The sequence below is a fragment of the Bombina bombina genome, chromosome 5, assembly GCF_027579735.1.
Source record: "Bombina bombina isolate aBomBom1 chromosome 5, aBomBom1.pri, whole genome shotgun sequence".
Taxonomy (NCBI): Eukaryota; Metazoa; Chordata; class Amphibia; order Anura; family Bombinatoridae; genus Bombina; species Bombina bombina.
In genome coordinates, this window is record NC_069503.1 from 983702211 (window position 1) to 983717962 (window position 15752).

A 15752-nucleotide genomic window follows, 5' to 3' on the forward strand; every position below is an offset into this window, starting at 1 on the left:
TCACAAAAGTAATAAAGAAGGCTGCATACCCTTTCATGTGTGTGTGTCCCTGTGATATGTCCTTGTGTGCCTCCTATGTGTATTTGTGTTCCTGTTTGTGTCCTTGTGTGCCCCCCTGTGTGTATGTATGTCCTTGTGTGCCCCCTGTATTAGTTTCACTCTGTGTCTATATGTGTTAGTGTCTCTATATGTGTCCACGTGTATTTCTTTGTGTGCCCACACATTTTAGTCACTCACTTGACCAAATAAAGCACCCCCCCCGATCAATGGTTTAGTAAGGGGCCACACATTTTCTAGTGACGGCCCTGGGCACTTCACACAGTAAATCTGATCATTTGAAATGAGAACTATTATTTAAAATAAAATTTGCAAGACCTTGGCATTATCTACTCATCATAATATTTGTAATTTATTCTTAATTGCAACATAGGCAGTTTTCATGCTTCCATATTGTTATATGTACATTGATTATAGAATTGCTAGGCCCAGTATGATGATATGCATTTATCAAATGACTACATTAATTGTATATTAATCCTGTTTTAAGTCTCTCTTAATTTGGGTCTTTTCAATTTCTATTTGAAATGTCTTTCTCCAACATAGGTGTGTCCGGTCCACGGCGTCATCCTTACTTGTGGGATATTCTCTTCCCCAACAGGAAATGGCAAAGAGCCCAGCAAAGCTGGTCACATGATCCCTCCTAGGCTCCGCCTACCCCAGTCATTCTCTTTGCCGTTGTACAGGCAACATCTCCACGGAGATGGCTTAGAGTTTTTTAGTGTTTAACTGTAGTTTTTCATTATTCAATCAAGAGTTTGTTATTTTCAAATAGTGCTGGTACGTACTATTTACTCAGAAACAGAAAAGAGATGAAGAATTCTGTTTGTATGAGGAAAATGATTTTAGCAACCGTAACTAAAATCCATGGCTGTTCCACACAGGACTGTTGAGAGCAATTAACTTCAGTTGGGGGAACAGTTTGCAGTCCCTTGCTGCTTGAGGTATGACACATTCTAACAAGACGATGTAATGCTGGAAGCTGTCATTTTCCCTATGGGATCCGGTAAGCCATGTTTATTACGATTGTAAATAAGGGCTTCACAAGGGCTTATTTAAACCGTAGACTTTTTCTGGGCTAAATCGATTGATTATTAACACATATTTAGCCTTGAGGAATCATTTTATCTGGGTATTTTGATATAATAATATCGGCAGGCACTGTTTTAGACACCTTATTCTTTAGGGGCTTTCCCAAAGCATAGGCAGAGTCTCATTTTCGCGCCGGTGTTGCGCACTTGTTTTTGAATGCAGTCGCATGTGAGAGGAGCTCTGATACTTATAAAAGACTTCTGAAGGCGTCATTTGGTATCGTATTCCCCTTTGGGTTTGGTTGGGTCTCAGCAAAGCAGATACCAGGGACTGTAAAGGGGTTTAAAGCTTAAAACGGCTCCGGTTCCGTTATTTTAAGGGTTAAAACTTCCAAAATTGGTGTGCAATATTTTCAAGGCTTTGAGACGCTGTGGTGAAAATTTGGTGAATTTTGAACAATTCCTTCATGTTTTTTCGCAATTGCAGTAATAAAGTGGGTTCAGTTTAAAATTTAAAGTGACAGTAACGGTTTTATTTTAAAACGTTTTTTGTACTTTCTGATCAAGTTTATGCCTGTTTAACATGTCTGAACTACCAGATAGACTGTGTTCTGAATGTGGGGAAGCCAGAATTCCTATTCATTTAAATAAATGTGATTTATGTGATAATGACAATGATGCCCAAGATGATTCCTCAAGTGAGGGGAGTAAGCATGGTACTGCATCATTCCCTCCTTCGTCTACACGAGTCTTGCCCACTCAGGAGGCCCCTAGTACATCTAGCGCGCCAATACTCCTTACTATGCAACAATTAACGGCTGTAATGGATAATTCTGTCAAAAACATTTTAGCCAAAATGAACCCTTGTCAGCGTAAGCGTGGCTGCTCTGTTTTAGTTACTGAAGAGCATGACGACGCTGATATTAATGTCTCTGAAGGGCCCCTAACCCAATCTGAGGGGGCCAGGGAGGTTTTGTCTGAGGGAGAAATTACTGATTTAGGGAACATTTCTCAGCAGGCTGAATCTGATGTGATTACATTTAAATTTAAATTGGAACATCTCCGCATTTTGCTTAAGGAGGTATTATCCACTCTGGATGATTGTGAAAATTTAGTCATCCCAGAGAAACTATGTAAAATGGACAAGTTCCTAGAGGTGCCGGGGCTCCCAGAAGCTTTTCCTATACCCAAGCGGGTGGCGGACATTGTTAATAAAGAATGGGAAAGGCCCGGTATTCCTTTCGTCCCTCCCCCCATATTTAAAAAATTGTTTCCTATGGTCGACCCCAGAAAGGACTTATGGCAGTCAGTCCCCAAGGTCGAGGGAGCGGTTTCTACTTTAAACAAACGCACCACTATTCCCATAGAGGATAGTTGTGCTTTCAAAGATCCTATGGATAAAAAATTAGAAGGTTTGCTTAAAAAGATGTTTGTTCAGCAGGGTTACCTTCTACAACCCATTTCATGCATTGTCCCTGTCACTACTGCCGCATATTTCTGGTTTGATGAACTGCTTAAGGTGCTCGATAGTGACTCTCCTCCTTATGAGGAGATTATGGACAGAATCAATGCTCTCAAATTGGCTAATTCTTTCACTCTAGACGCCTCTTTGCAATTGGCTAAGTTAGCGGCTAAGAACTCTGGGTTTGCTATTGTGGCGCGCAGAGCGCTTTGGTTGAAATCTTGGTCGGCTGATGCGTCTTCCAAGAACAAGCTACTAAACATTCCTTTCAAGGGGAAAACGTTGTTTGGTCCTGACTTGAAGGAGATTATCTCTGATATCACTGGGGGTAAGGGCCACGCCCTTCCTCAGGATCGGCCTTTCAAGGCAAAAAATAGACCTAATTTTCGTCCCTTTCGTAAAAACGGACCAGCCCAAGGTGCTACGTCCTCTAAGCAAGAGGGTAATACTTCTCAGGCCAAGCCAGCTTGGAGACCAATGCAAGGCTGGAACAAGGGAAAGCAGGCCAAGAAACCTGCCACTGCTACCAAGACAGCATGAAATATTGGCCCCCGATCCGGGACCGGATCTGGTGGGGGGCAGACTCTCTCTCTTCGCTCAGGCTTGGGCAAGAGATGTTCTGGATCCTTGGGCGCTAGAAATAGTCTCCCAGGGTTATCTTCTGGAATTCAAGGGACTTCCCCCAAGGGGGAGGTTCCACAGGTCGCAGTTGTCTTCAGACCACATAAAAAGACAGGCGTTCTTACATTGTGTAGAAGACCTGTTAAAAATGGGAGTGATTCATCCTGTTCCATTAAGAGAACAAGGGATGGGGTTCTACTCCAATCTGTTCATAGTTCCCAAAAAAGAGGGAACGTTCAGACCAATCCTAGATCTCAAGATCTTAAACAAATTTCTCAAGGTCCCATCGTTCAAGATGGAAACCATTCGAACTATCCTTCCTTCCATCCAGGAAGGTCAATTCATGACCACGGTGGATTTAAAGGATGCGTATCTACATATTCCTATCCACAAGGAACATCATCGGTTCCTAAGGTTTGCATTCCTGGACAAACATTACCAGTTCGTGGCGCTTCCTTTCGGATTAGCCACTGCTCCAAGGATTTTCACAAAGGTACTAGGGTCCCTTCTAGCGGTGCTAAGACCAAGGGGCATTGCAGTAGTACCTTACCTGGACGACATTCTGATTCAAGCGTCGTCCCTTCCTCAAGCAAAGGCTCACACGGACATTGTCCTGGCCTTTCTCAGATCTCACGGCTGGAAAGTGAACGTGGAAAAGAGTTCTCTATCCCCGTCAACAAGGGTTCCCTTCTTGGGAACAATTATAGACTCCTTAGAAATGAGGATTTTTCTAACAGAGGCCAGAAAAACAAAGCTTCTGGACTCTTGTCGGACACTTCATTCCGTTCCTCTTCCTTCCATAGCTCAGTGCATGGAAGTGATCGGGTTGATGGTGGCGGCGATGGACATAGTTCCTTTTGCGCGCATTCATCTAAGACCATTACAACTGTGCATGCTCAGTCAGTGGAATGGGGACTATACAGACTTGTCTCCGAAGATACAAGTAAATCAGAGAACCAGAGACTCACTCCGTTGGTGGCTGTCCCTGGACAATCTGTCTCAAGGGATGATGTTCCACAGACCAGAGTGGGTCATTGTCACGACCGACGCCAGTCTGATAGGCTGGGGCGCGGTCTGGGGATCCCTGAAAGCTCAGGGTCTTTGGTCTCGGGAAGAATCTCCTCTACCGATAAATATTCTGGAACTGAGAGCGATATTCAATGCTCTCCAGGCCTGGCCCCAGCTTGCGAGGACCAGGTTCATACGGTTTCAATCAGACAACATGACGACTGTTGCGTACATCAACCATCAGGGGGGAACAAGGAGTTCCCTAGCGATGGAAGAAGTAACCAAAATTATTCTTTGGGCGGAGTCTCACTCCTGCCACCTGTCTGCTATCCACATCCCAGGAGTGGAAAATTGGGAAGCGGATTTTCTGAGTCGGCAGACATTGCATCCGGGGGAGTGGGAACTCCATCCGGAAATCTTTGCCCAAGTCACTCACCTGTGGGGCATTCCAGACATGGATCTGATGGCCTCTCGTCAGAACTTCAAAGTTCCTTGCTACGGGGCCAGATCCAGGGATCCCAAGGCGGCTCTAGTGGATGCACTAGTAGCACCTTGGACCTTCAAACTAGCTTATGTGTTCCCGCCATTTCCTCTCATCCCCAGGCTGATAGCCAGGATCAAGCAGGAGAGGGCGTCGGTGATCTTGATAGCTCCTGCGTGGCCACGCAGGACTTGGTATGCAGATCTGGTGAATATGTCATCGGCTCCACCTTGGAAGCTACCTTTGAGACGAGACCTTCTTGTTCAGGGTCCGTTCGAACATCCGAATCTGGTTTCACTCCAGCTGACTGCTTGGAGATTGAACGCTTGATTTTATCGAAGCGAGGATTCTCAGATTCTGTTATCGATACTCTTGTTCAGGCCAGAAAGCCTGTGACTAGAAAGATTTACCACAAAATTTGGAAAAAATATATCTGTTGGTGTGAATCTAAAGGATTCCCTTGGGACAAGGTTAAGATTCCTAGGATTCTATCCTTCCTTCAAGAAGGATTGGAAAAAGGATTATCTGCAAGTTCCCTGAAGGGACAGATTTCTGCCTTGTCGGTATTACTTCACAAAAAGCTGGCAGCTGTGCCAGATGTTCAAGCCTTTGTTCAGGCTCTGGTTAGAATCAAGCCTGTTTACAAACCTTTGACTCCTCCTTGGAGTCTCAATTTAGTTCTTTCAGTTCTTCAGGGGGTTCCGTTTGAACCCTTACATTCCGTTGATATTAAGTTATTATCTTGGAAAGTTTTGTTTTTAGTTGCGATTTCTTCTGCTAGAAGAGTCTCAGAATTATCTGCTCTGCAGTGTTCTCCTCCTTATCTGGTGTTCCATGCAGATAAGGTGGTTTTACGTACTAAACCTGGTTTTCTTCCAAAAGTTGTTTCTAACAAAAACATTATCCAGGAGATTATCGTACCTTCTCTGTGTCCAAAACCAGTTTCAAAGAAGGAACGTTTGTTGCACAATTTGGATGTTGTTCGCGCTCTAAAATTCTATTTAGATGCTACAAAGGATTTTAGACAAACATCTTCCTTGTTTGTTGTTTATTCAGGTAAAAGGAGAGGTCAAAAAGCAACTTCTACATCTCTCTCTTTTTGGATTAAAAGCATTATCAGATTGGCTTACGAGACTGCCGGACGGCAGCCTCCCGAAAGAATCACAGCTCATTCCACTAGGGCTGTGGCTTCCACATGGGCCTTCAAGAACGAGGCTTCTGTTGATCAGATATGTAGGGCAGCGACTTGGTCTTCACTGCACACTTTTACCAAATTTTACAAGTTTGATACTTTTGCTTCTTCTGAGGCTATTTTTGGGAGAAAGGTTTTGCAAGCCGTGGTGCCTTCCATTTAGGTGACCTGATTTGCTCCCTCCCTTCATCCGTGTCCTAAAGCTTTGGTATTGGTTCCCACAAGTAAGGATGACGCCGTGGACCGGACACACCTATGTTGGAGAAAACAGAATTTATGTTTACCTGATAAATTTCTTTCTCCAACGGTGTGTCCGGCCCACGGCCCGCCCTGGTTTTTTTAATCAGGTCTGATATTTTATTTTCTTTAACTACAGTCACCACGGTACCATATGGTTTCTCCTATGCAAATATTCCTCCTTAACGTCGGTCGAATGACTGGGGTAGGCGGAGCCTAGGAGGGATCATGTGACCAGCTTTGCTGGGCTCTTTGCCATTTCCTGTTGGGGAAGAGAATATCCCACAAGTAAGGATGACGCCGTGGACCGGACACACCGTTGGAGAAAGAAATTTATCAGGTAAACATAAATTCTGTTTTTAATGTAGAGTGTATATTGTGTTATAATTCTGTACATCATTGCATAATCTGTTCCATAATTATATTTGTTATACCTTGTATGTTGGTTATATAAATAATATTGGGATTATATCCTTTCTTTTATGTATTTATCCTATCTAGAAAATATTTAGTGACTTTATAACTATTGAAATGTTGTTCCATGGAAAAGCTCTTGAGGTTTACACTGCTGCATATCAACATATCCAAGACATTGATGAGGAGGAAGATCTAGAGGTAAGAAGACACTGTTTGCTAGTATTTTTACTCATACATTTCTGTCTTTGCTAAATAAATACTATCATACCCATATTGTCCATTGTATATTATATGTAATACCTTTTTGGGTTTTCATTCACAAACTTTGTTAATAGCATACTTACATTTACATAATAAGTATGCAGTAGTTATACATAAATACAAAAAATTAATATGCACCTGTACTACAGCATTATTGAGATTGAGTACCAGTTAGTTGCTTGTTGGAGGGATGTATTTGGAGTATTTGAAGTGACTTCAATTTAACATATATTTCACCAGTGGGGATTTAGTCACAAGCCTTGCCATGGTGGTTGCAGAGACTTGTCCTTTTGCCTCTGCAAGTTGGTTTTTCAATATACTCCTATATCAGTTCCTCTGCTGTTTATGTTTTAGCGCTGGTCTTGGCTTCCTACTGGTTTGCCTTTGGATAAGTACTATACTTTATTTACTTGGCACACTATAAGCTGTTTAGGTTATTACTATATATGTTGTCACATATTATTACATAGCTTTAGGGCAGTGTGTGTGTGTGTGTGTGTGTGTGTGTATATAAAAAAAAATATGTATTTCTCCAACATTGGTGTGTCCGGTCCACGGCGTCATCCATTACTTGTGGGAAATGTTCTCCCCCACAGGGAAAGGCAAGGAGAGCACACAGCAAGAGTTGTCCATATAGCTCCCCCTCTGGCTCCGCCCCCAGTCATTCTCCTTGCCGCTCTGAACAAGTTGCATCTACCACGGGGATGGCGAGGAGTTTGTGGTGTTAGTTGTAGTTTTTTATTCTTCTATCAAGAGTTTGTTATTTTAAAATAGTGCTGGCTTGTACTATTTACTCTAACAGAAAAGTGATGAAGATTTCTGTTTAAGAGGGCTATGATTTTAGCACAAGTAACTAAAATCCATTACTGTTACCACGCAGGACTGTTGAAACAAGAGAACTTCAGTTGGGGGTAACAGTTTGCAGACTCATCTGCTTCAGGTATGACTAGTCTCCTTCTAACAACACAGGCTAATGCTAGATGACAGTCATTTTTCCCCTCAGGGGAAACGGTAAGCCATTTTTCTTTCACCTCAGCAAAAAAGATAACAGGCTTCCCCTTTTTGTTTTTTATGCTGGTAGACACTGTTAGGGGCTAAATCGATTGGTTTTTATTACAATATTATACCATTTGAAATATTTTATAAGCTCACATACACTTGGGAACGTTTTTTATTGATCTGGCTTGTTTTAGACACCTAAATCTAGTCAGGAAGGCCCCTTCACTCTAGTGTGCTGAGGGAGGAAGCCTCATTTTGGCACTTCAGCTGTGCAGTTGAATTTCAAGGCAGTGCATGCAGATTCATGTGAGAGGGTCCTGTGGTTCAGAAAGTGACTCCAAAAGGCTTTTTTCTGTGAATGGTGACCCCTAAGGAAGGTAAAAAGCTGCAGCAAGGCTGTAGCTGGGATTGCGGTGTGTAAAAACGGTTAAATCCAACAATTAGCTCCGGTTTGCTTGTTTTAAGAGCTAGAGTCTCCATATTTGCTGTGCAATACTTTCTAAGCATTAAGACACTGGGGTCCAAATTTCAGAAAAATCGGATATTGCCTTCATAGTTTTTTGAACATTCAGAAATAAATGTGTCATTTTATTATTTAAAGAGACAGTAACGTTTTTGTTTAAAATCGTTTTTATTGCATTGTTTGCCTGCCTAAATCTGTTTAACATGTCTGTTCCATCAGATAACCTATGTTCTGTGTGTATAGAGACAAATGTGGTTCCCCCTTCGAGTGTTTGTGATAATTGCGCCATAGCGTCCAAACAAAATCAGGACAGCTCTGTTATTTTTCATAATGTTGCCCAAGATGATTTATCTAATGAAGGTAGTGGGGATAGCTCTACATCCTCTCCTTCTGTGTCTACACCAGCTTTGCCTGCGCAGGCGACACCTAGCGCGCCAGTGCTTATTTCTATGCAACAATTATCAGCAGTAGTGGATAATTCTATAGCAAATCTTTTATCCAAACTGCCAGTTTTTCAGAGAAAGCGTGATTGTTCAGTTTTAAATACAGATAAAAAGGATGAACAATCAGACGCTGATGATGCCTTATCTATTTTACCCTCACATCAATCGGAATTGGCTGTGAGGGAAGGGCTGTCTGAGGGTGAAATTTCAGACTCAGGAAAAATTTCTCAACAGGCAGAACCTGATCTAGTGGCATTTAAGTTTAAGCTAGAACATCTCCGCGCTTTGCTTAAGGAGGTATTAGCTACTCTGGATGACTGTGATTCCATGGTAATACCAGAGAAGTTGTGCAAATTGGACAAATTTTTAGAGGTCCCAGTGCACGACGACGCTTTTCCAATACCTAAGAGGGTAGCGAGCATAGTGGAAAAGGAGTGGGAGAAGCCAGGTGTACCCTTTGCCCCACCTCCTATATTTAAGAAAATGTTTCCCATAGTAGACCCTAGAAGGGACGCATGGCAAACGGTCCCGAAGGTTGAGGGAGCTGTTTCAACACTAGGGAAGCGCACAACTATTCCTATAGAGGACAGCTGCGCTTTCAAAGATCCTATGGATAAAAAATTGGAAGGATTGCTTAAAAAGATTTTTGTTCAGCAAGGGTTCATCCTTCAACCAGCTACGTGTGTTATTACTGTCACTTCAGCGGCGTCCTTTTGGTTCGAAGAACTAGAAAGGTCGCTCCAGAAAGAGACTTCCTATGAAGAAGTCATGGACAGAATTCACGCATTAAAGTTAGCTAATTCCTTTATATTGGATGCCGCTTTTCAAATAACGAAATTGGCGGCGAAAAACTCAGGTTTTGCTATAGTAGCGCGGAGGGCGCTTTGGCTAAAATCCTGGTCGGCAGACGTGTCGTCCAAGACTAAGTTACTGAATATTCCTTTCAAGAGTAAGACCCTTTCTTTCATGTAATTAACAAGAGTCCATGAGCTAGTGACGTATGGGATATACATTCCTACCAGGAGGGGCAAAGTTTCCCAAACCTTAAAATGCCTATAAATACACCCCTCACCACACCCACAAATCAGTTTTACAAACTTTGCCTCCAAGGGAGGTGGTGAAGTAAGTTTGTGCTAGATTCTACGTTGATATGCACTCCGCAGCAAGTTGGAGCCCGGTTTTCCTCTCAGCGTGCAGTGAATGTCAGAGGGATGTGAAGAGAGTATTGCCTATTGAATGCAGTGATCTCCTTCTACGGGGTCTATTTCATAAGGTTCTCTGTTATCGGTCGTAGAGATTCATCTCTTACCTCCCTTTTCAGATCGACGATATACTCTTATATTTACCATTACCTCTACTGATTCTCGTTTCAGTACTGGTTTGGCTTTCTACAAACATGTAGATGAGTGTCCTGGGGTAAGTAAGTCTTATTTTCTGTGACACTCTAAGCTATGGTTGGGCACTTTATTTATAAAGTTCTAAATATATGTATTCAAACATTTATTTGCCTTGACTCAGAATGTTCAACTTTCCTTATTTTCAGACAGTCAGTTTCATATTTGGGATTATGCATTGAATTATCATATTTTTCTTACCTCAAAAATTTGACTTTTTTCCCTGTGGGCTGTTAGGCTCGCGGGGGCTGAAAATGCTTCATTTTATTGCGTCATTCTTGGCGCAGACTTTTTTGGCGCAAAAATTCTTTTCCGTTTCCGGCGTCATACGTGTCGCCGGAAGTTGCGTCATTTTTTGACGTTATTTTGCGCCAAAAATGTCGGCGTTCCGGATGTGGCGTCATTTTTGGCGCCAAAAGCATTTAGGCGCCAAATAATGTGGGCGTCTTATTTGGCGCTAAAAAATATGGGCGTCGCTTTTGTCTCCACATTATTTCAGTCTCATTTTTCATTTGCTTCTGGTTGCTAGAAGCTTGATATTTGGCATTCTTTCCCATTCCTGAAACTGTCTTATAAGGAATTTGATCTATTTTGCTTTATATGTTGTTTTTTCTCTTACATATTGCAAGATGTCTCACGTTGCATCTGAGCCAGAAGATACTACAGGAAAATCACTGCCTGCTGGATCTACCAAAGCTAAGTGTATCTGCTGTAAACTTTTGGTAGCTATTCCTCCAGCTGTTGTTTGTAATAATTGTCATGACAAACTTGTTAAAGCAGATAATATTTCCTTTAGTAATGTACCATTGCCTGTTGCAGTTCCCTCAACATCTAAGGTGCAGAATGTTCCTGATAACATAAGAGATTTTGTTTCTGAATCCATAAAGAAGGCTTTGTCTGTTATTTCTCCTTCTAGTAAACGTAAAAAGTCTTTTAAATCTTCTCTCTCTACAGATGAATTTTTAAATGAACACCATCATTCTGATTCTTTGGACTCTTCTGGTTCAGAGGATTCTATCTCAGAGATTGATGCTGATAAATCTTCATATTTATTTAAGATGGAATTTATTCGCTCTTTACTTAAAGAAGTACTAATTGCTTTAGAAATAGAGGATTCTAGTCCTCTTGATACTAATTCTATACGTTTGGATAAGGTTTTTAAAGCTCCTGCGGTTATTCCAGAAGTTTTTCCTGTTCCTAATGCTATTTCTGCAGTAATTTCCAAAGAATGGGATAAATTGGGTAATTCATTTACTCCTTCTAAACATTTTAAGCAATTATATCCTGTTCCGCCTGACAGGTTAGAATTTTGGGACAAAATCCCTAAAGTTGATGGGGCTATTTCTACCCTTGCTAAACGTACTACCATTCCTACGTCAGATGGTACCTCGTTTAAGGATCCTTTAGATAGAAAAATTGAATCTTTTCTAAGAAAAGCTTATCTGTGTTCAGGTAATCTTCTTAGACCTGCTATATCATTGGCTGATGTTGCTGCAGCTTCAACTTTTTGGTTGGAAACTCTAGCGCAACAAGTAACAAATCGTGATTCTCATGATATTATTATTCTTCTCCAGCATGCTAATAATTTTATCTGTGATGCCATTTTTGATATTATTAGAGTTGATGTTAGGTTTATGTCTCTGGCTATCTTAGCCAGAAGAGCTTTATGGCTTAAGACTTGGAATGCTGATATGGCTTCTAAATCAACTCTACTTTCCATTTCTTTCCAGGGAAACAAATTATTTGGTTCTCAGTTGGATTCTATTATTTCAACTGTTACTGGTGGGAAAGGAACTTTTTTACCACAGGATAAAAAATCTAAAGGTAAAAACAGGGCTAACAATCGTTTTCGTTCCTTTCGTTTCAACAAAGAACAAAAGCCTGATCCTTCGTCCTCAGGAGCAGTTTCAGTTTGGAAACCATCTCCAGTCTGGAATAAATCCAAGCCTGCTAGAAAGGCAAAGCCTGCTTCTAAGTTCACATGAAGGTACGGCCCTCATTCCAGTTCAGCTGGTAGGGGGCAGGTTACGTTTTTTCAAAGAAATTTGGATCAATTCTGTTCACAATCTTTGGATTCAGAACATTGTTTCAGAAGGGTACAGAATTGGTTTCAAGATGAGACCTCCTGCAAAGAGATTTTTTCTTTCCCGTGTCCCAGTAAATCCAGTGAAAGCTCAAGCATTTCTGAATTGTGTTTCAGATCTAGAGTTGGCTGGAGTAATTATGCCAGTTCCAGTTCCGGAACAGGGGATGGGGTTTTATTCAAATCTCTTCATTGTACCAAAGAAGGAGAATTCCTTCAGACCAGTTCTGGATCTAAAATTATTGAATCGTTATGTAAGGATACCAACGTTCAAGATGGTAACTGTAAGGACTATATTGCCTTTTGTTCAGCAAGGGAATTATATGTCCACAATAGATTTACAGGATGCATATCTGCATATTCCGATTCATCCAGATCATTATCAGTTCCTGAGATTCTCTTTTCTAGACAAGCATTTCCAATTTGTGGCTCTACCGTTTGGCCTTGCTACAGCTCCAAGAATTTTCACAAAAATTCTCGGTGCCCTTCTGTCTGTAATCAGAGAACAGGGTATTGTGGTATTTCCTTATTTGGACGATATCTTGGTACTTGCTCAGTCTTTACATTTAGCAGAGTCTCATACGAATCGACTTGTGTTGTTTCTTCAAGATCATGGTTGGAGGATCAATTTACCAAAAAGTTCTTTGATTCCTCAAACAAGGGTAACCTTTCTGGGTTTCCAGATAGATTCAGTGTCCATGACTGTCTTTAACAGACAACAGACGTCTAAAATTGATTACAGCTTGTCGAAACCTTCAGTCTCAATCATTCCCTTCAGTAGCCTTATGCATGGAAATTCTAGGTCTTATGACTGCTGCATCGGACGCGATCCCCTTTGCTCGTTTTCACATGCGACCTCTTCAGCTCTGTATGCTGAACCAATGGTGCAGGGATTACACGAAGATATATCAATTAATATCTTTAAAACCGATTGTTCGACACTCTCTAACGTGGTGGACAGATCACCATCGTTTAATTCAGGGGGCTTCTTTTGTTCTTCCGACCTGGACTGTAATTTCAACAGATGCAAGTCTCACAGGTTGGGGAGCTGTGTGGGGATCTCTGACGGCACAAGGAGTTTGGGAATCTCAGGAGGTGAGATTACCGATCAATATTTTGGAACTCCGTGCAATTTTCAGAGCTCTTCAGTTTTGGCCTCTTCTGAAGAGAGAATCGTTCATTTGTTTTCAGACAGACAATGTCACAACTGTGGCATACATCAATCATCAAGGAGGGACTCACAGTCCTCTGGCTATGAAAGAAGTATCTCGAATTTTGGTTTGGGCGGAATCCAGCTCCTGTCTAATCTCTGCGGTTCATATCCCAGGTGTAGACAATTGGGAAGCGGATTATCTCAGTCGCCAAACGTTGCATCCGGGCGAATGGTCTCTTCACCCAGAGGTATTTCTTCAGATTGTTCAAATGTGGGGGCTCCCAGAGATAGATCTGATGGCCTCTCATCTAAACAAGAAACTTCCCAGGTATCTGTCCAGATCCCGGGATCCTCAGGCGGAGGCAGTGGATGCATTATCACTTCCTTGGAAGTATCATCCTGCCTATATCTTTCCGCCTCTAGTTCTTCTTCCAAGAGTAATCTCCAAGATTCTGAGGGAATGCTCGTTTGTTCTGCTAATAGCTCCGGCATGGCCTCACAGGTTTTGGTATGCGGATCTTGTCCGGATGGCATCTTGCCAACCATGGACTCTTCCGTTAAGACCAGACCTTCTGTCGCAAGGTCCTTTTTTCCATCCGGATCTGAAATCCTTAAATTTAAAGGTATGGAGATTGAACGCTTGATTCTTGGTCAAAGAGGTTTCTCTGACTCCGTGATTAATACTATGTTACAGGCTCGTAAATCTGTATCTCGAGAGATATATTATAGAGTCTGGAAGACTTATATTTCTTGGTGTCTTTCTCATCATTTTTCTTGGCATTCTTTTAGAATACCGAGAATTTTACAGTTTCTTCAGGATGGTTTAGATAAGGGTTTGTCCGCAAGTTCTTTGAAAGGACAAATCTCCGCTCTTTCTGTTCTTTTTCACAGAAAGATTGCTATTCTTCCTGATATTCATTGTTTTGTACAAGCTTTGGTTCGTATAAAACCTGTCATTAAGTCAATTTCTCCTCCTTGGAGTTTGAATTTGGTTCTGGGAGCTCTTCAAGCTCCTCCGTTTGAACCTATGCATTCATTGGACATTAAATTACTTTCTTGGAAAGTTTTGTTCCTTTTGGCCATCTCTTCTGCTAGAAGAGTTTCTGAATTATCTGCTCTTTCTTGTGAGTCTCCTTTTCTGATTTTTCATCAGGATAAGGCGGTGTTGCGAACTTCTTTTGAATTTTTACCTAAGGTTGTGAATTCCAACAACATTAGTAGAGAAATTGTGGTTCCTTCATTATGTCCTAATCCTAAGAATTCTAAGGAGAAATCGTTGCATTCTTTGGATGTTGTTAGAGCTTTGAAATATTATGTTGAAGCTACGAAATCTTTCCGTAAGACTTCTAGTCTATTTGTTATCTTTTCCGGTTCTAGAAAAGGCCAGAAAGCTTCTGCCATTTCTTTGGCATCTTGGTTGAAATCTTTAATTCATCTTGCCTATGTTGAGTCGGGTAAAATTCCGCCTCAGAGAATTACAGCTCATTCTACTAGGTCAGTATCTACTTCCTGGGCGTTTAGGAATGAAGCTTCGGTTGACCAGATCTGCAAAGCAGCAACTTGGTCCTCTTTGCATACTTTTACTAAATTCTACCATTTTGATGTATTTTCTTCTTCTGAAGCAGTTTTTGGTAGAAAAGTTCTTCAGGCAGCGATTTCAGTTTGAATCTTCTGCTTATGTTTTTCGTTAAACTTTATTTTGGGTGTGGATTATTTTCAGCAGGAATTGGCTGTCTTTATTTTATCCCTCCCTCTCTAGTGACTCTTGTGTGGAAAGATCCACATTTTGGGTAGTCATTATCCCATACGTCACTAGCTCATGGACTCTTGTTAATTACATGAAAGAAAACATAATTTATGTAAGAACTTACCTGATAAATTCATTTCTTTCATATTAACAAGAGTCCATGAGGCCCACCCTTTTTTGTGGTGGTTATGATTTTTTTGTATAAAGCACAATTATTCCAATTCCTTATTTTATATGCTTCGCACTTTTTTTCTTATCACCCCACTTCTTGGCTATTCGTTAAACTGATTTGTGGGTGTGGTGAGGGGTGTATTTATAGGCATTTTAAGGTTTGGGAAACTTTGCCCCTCCTGGTAGGAATGTATATCCCATACGTCACTAGCTCATGGACTCTTGTTAATATGAAAGAAATGAATTTATCAGGTAAGTTCTTACATAAATTATGTTTTTTGGGCCGGAATTGAAGGAAATTATTTCAGACATCACTGGGGGTAAGGGCCATGCCCTCCCACAGGATAGGCCTTTTAAGGCTAAGAACAAGTCTAATTTTCGTTCCTTTCGCAATTTCAGGAACGGACCGGCTAATACCTTCTTGTCTAGCGGCAGTGGAGTTAACGCGGCCCAGCCCAAACCCGCTTGGAAGCCCATGCAAGGCTGGAACAAGGGTAAACAAACCAAGAAACCTGCTGCTGCTACCAAGACA

The 15752-nt window shown here is 41.4% G+C and overlaps 1 protein-coding gene across 1 annotated transcript in view; it reads left to right on the forward strand.

Moving 5' to 3' along the window:
• Positions 1–15752, forward strand: part of CIBAR1 (CBY1 interacting BAR domain containing 1) — a gene marked incomplete in the record, with an annotated part of 433120 nt that overhangs the window by 200150 nt on the left and 217218 nt on the right. The window contains 1 exon segment of the mRNA XM_053715196.1: positions 6591–6704. Within this exon segment, the coding sequence (XP_053571171.1) occupies positions 6591–6704 (114 nt within the window).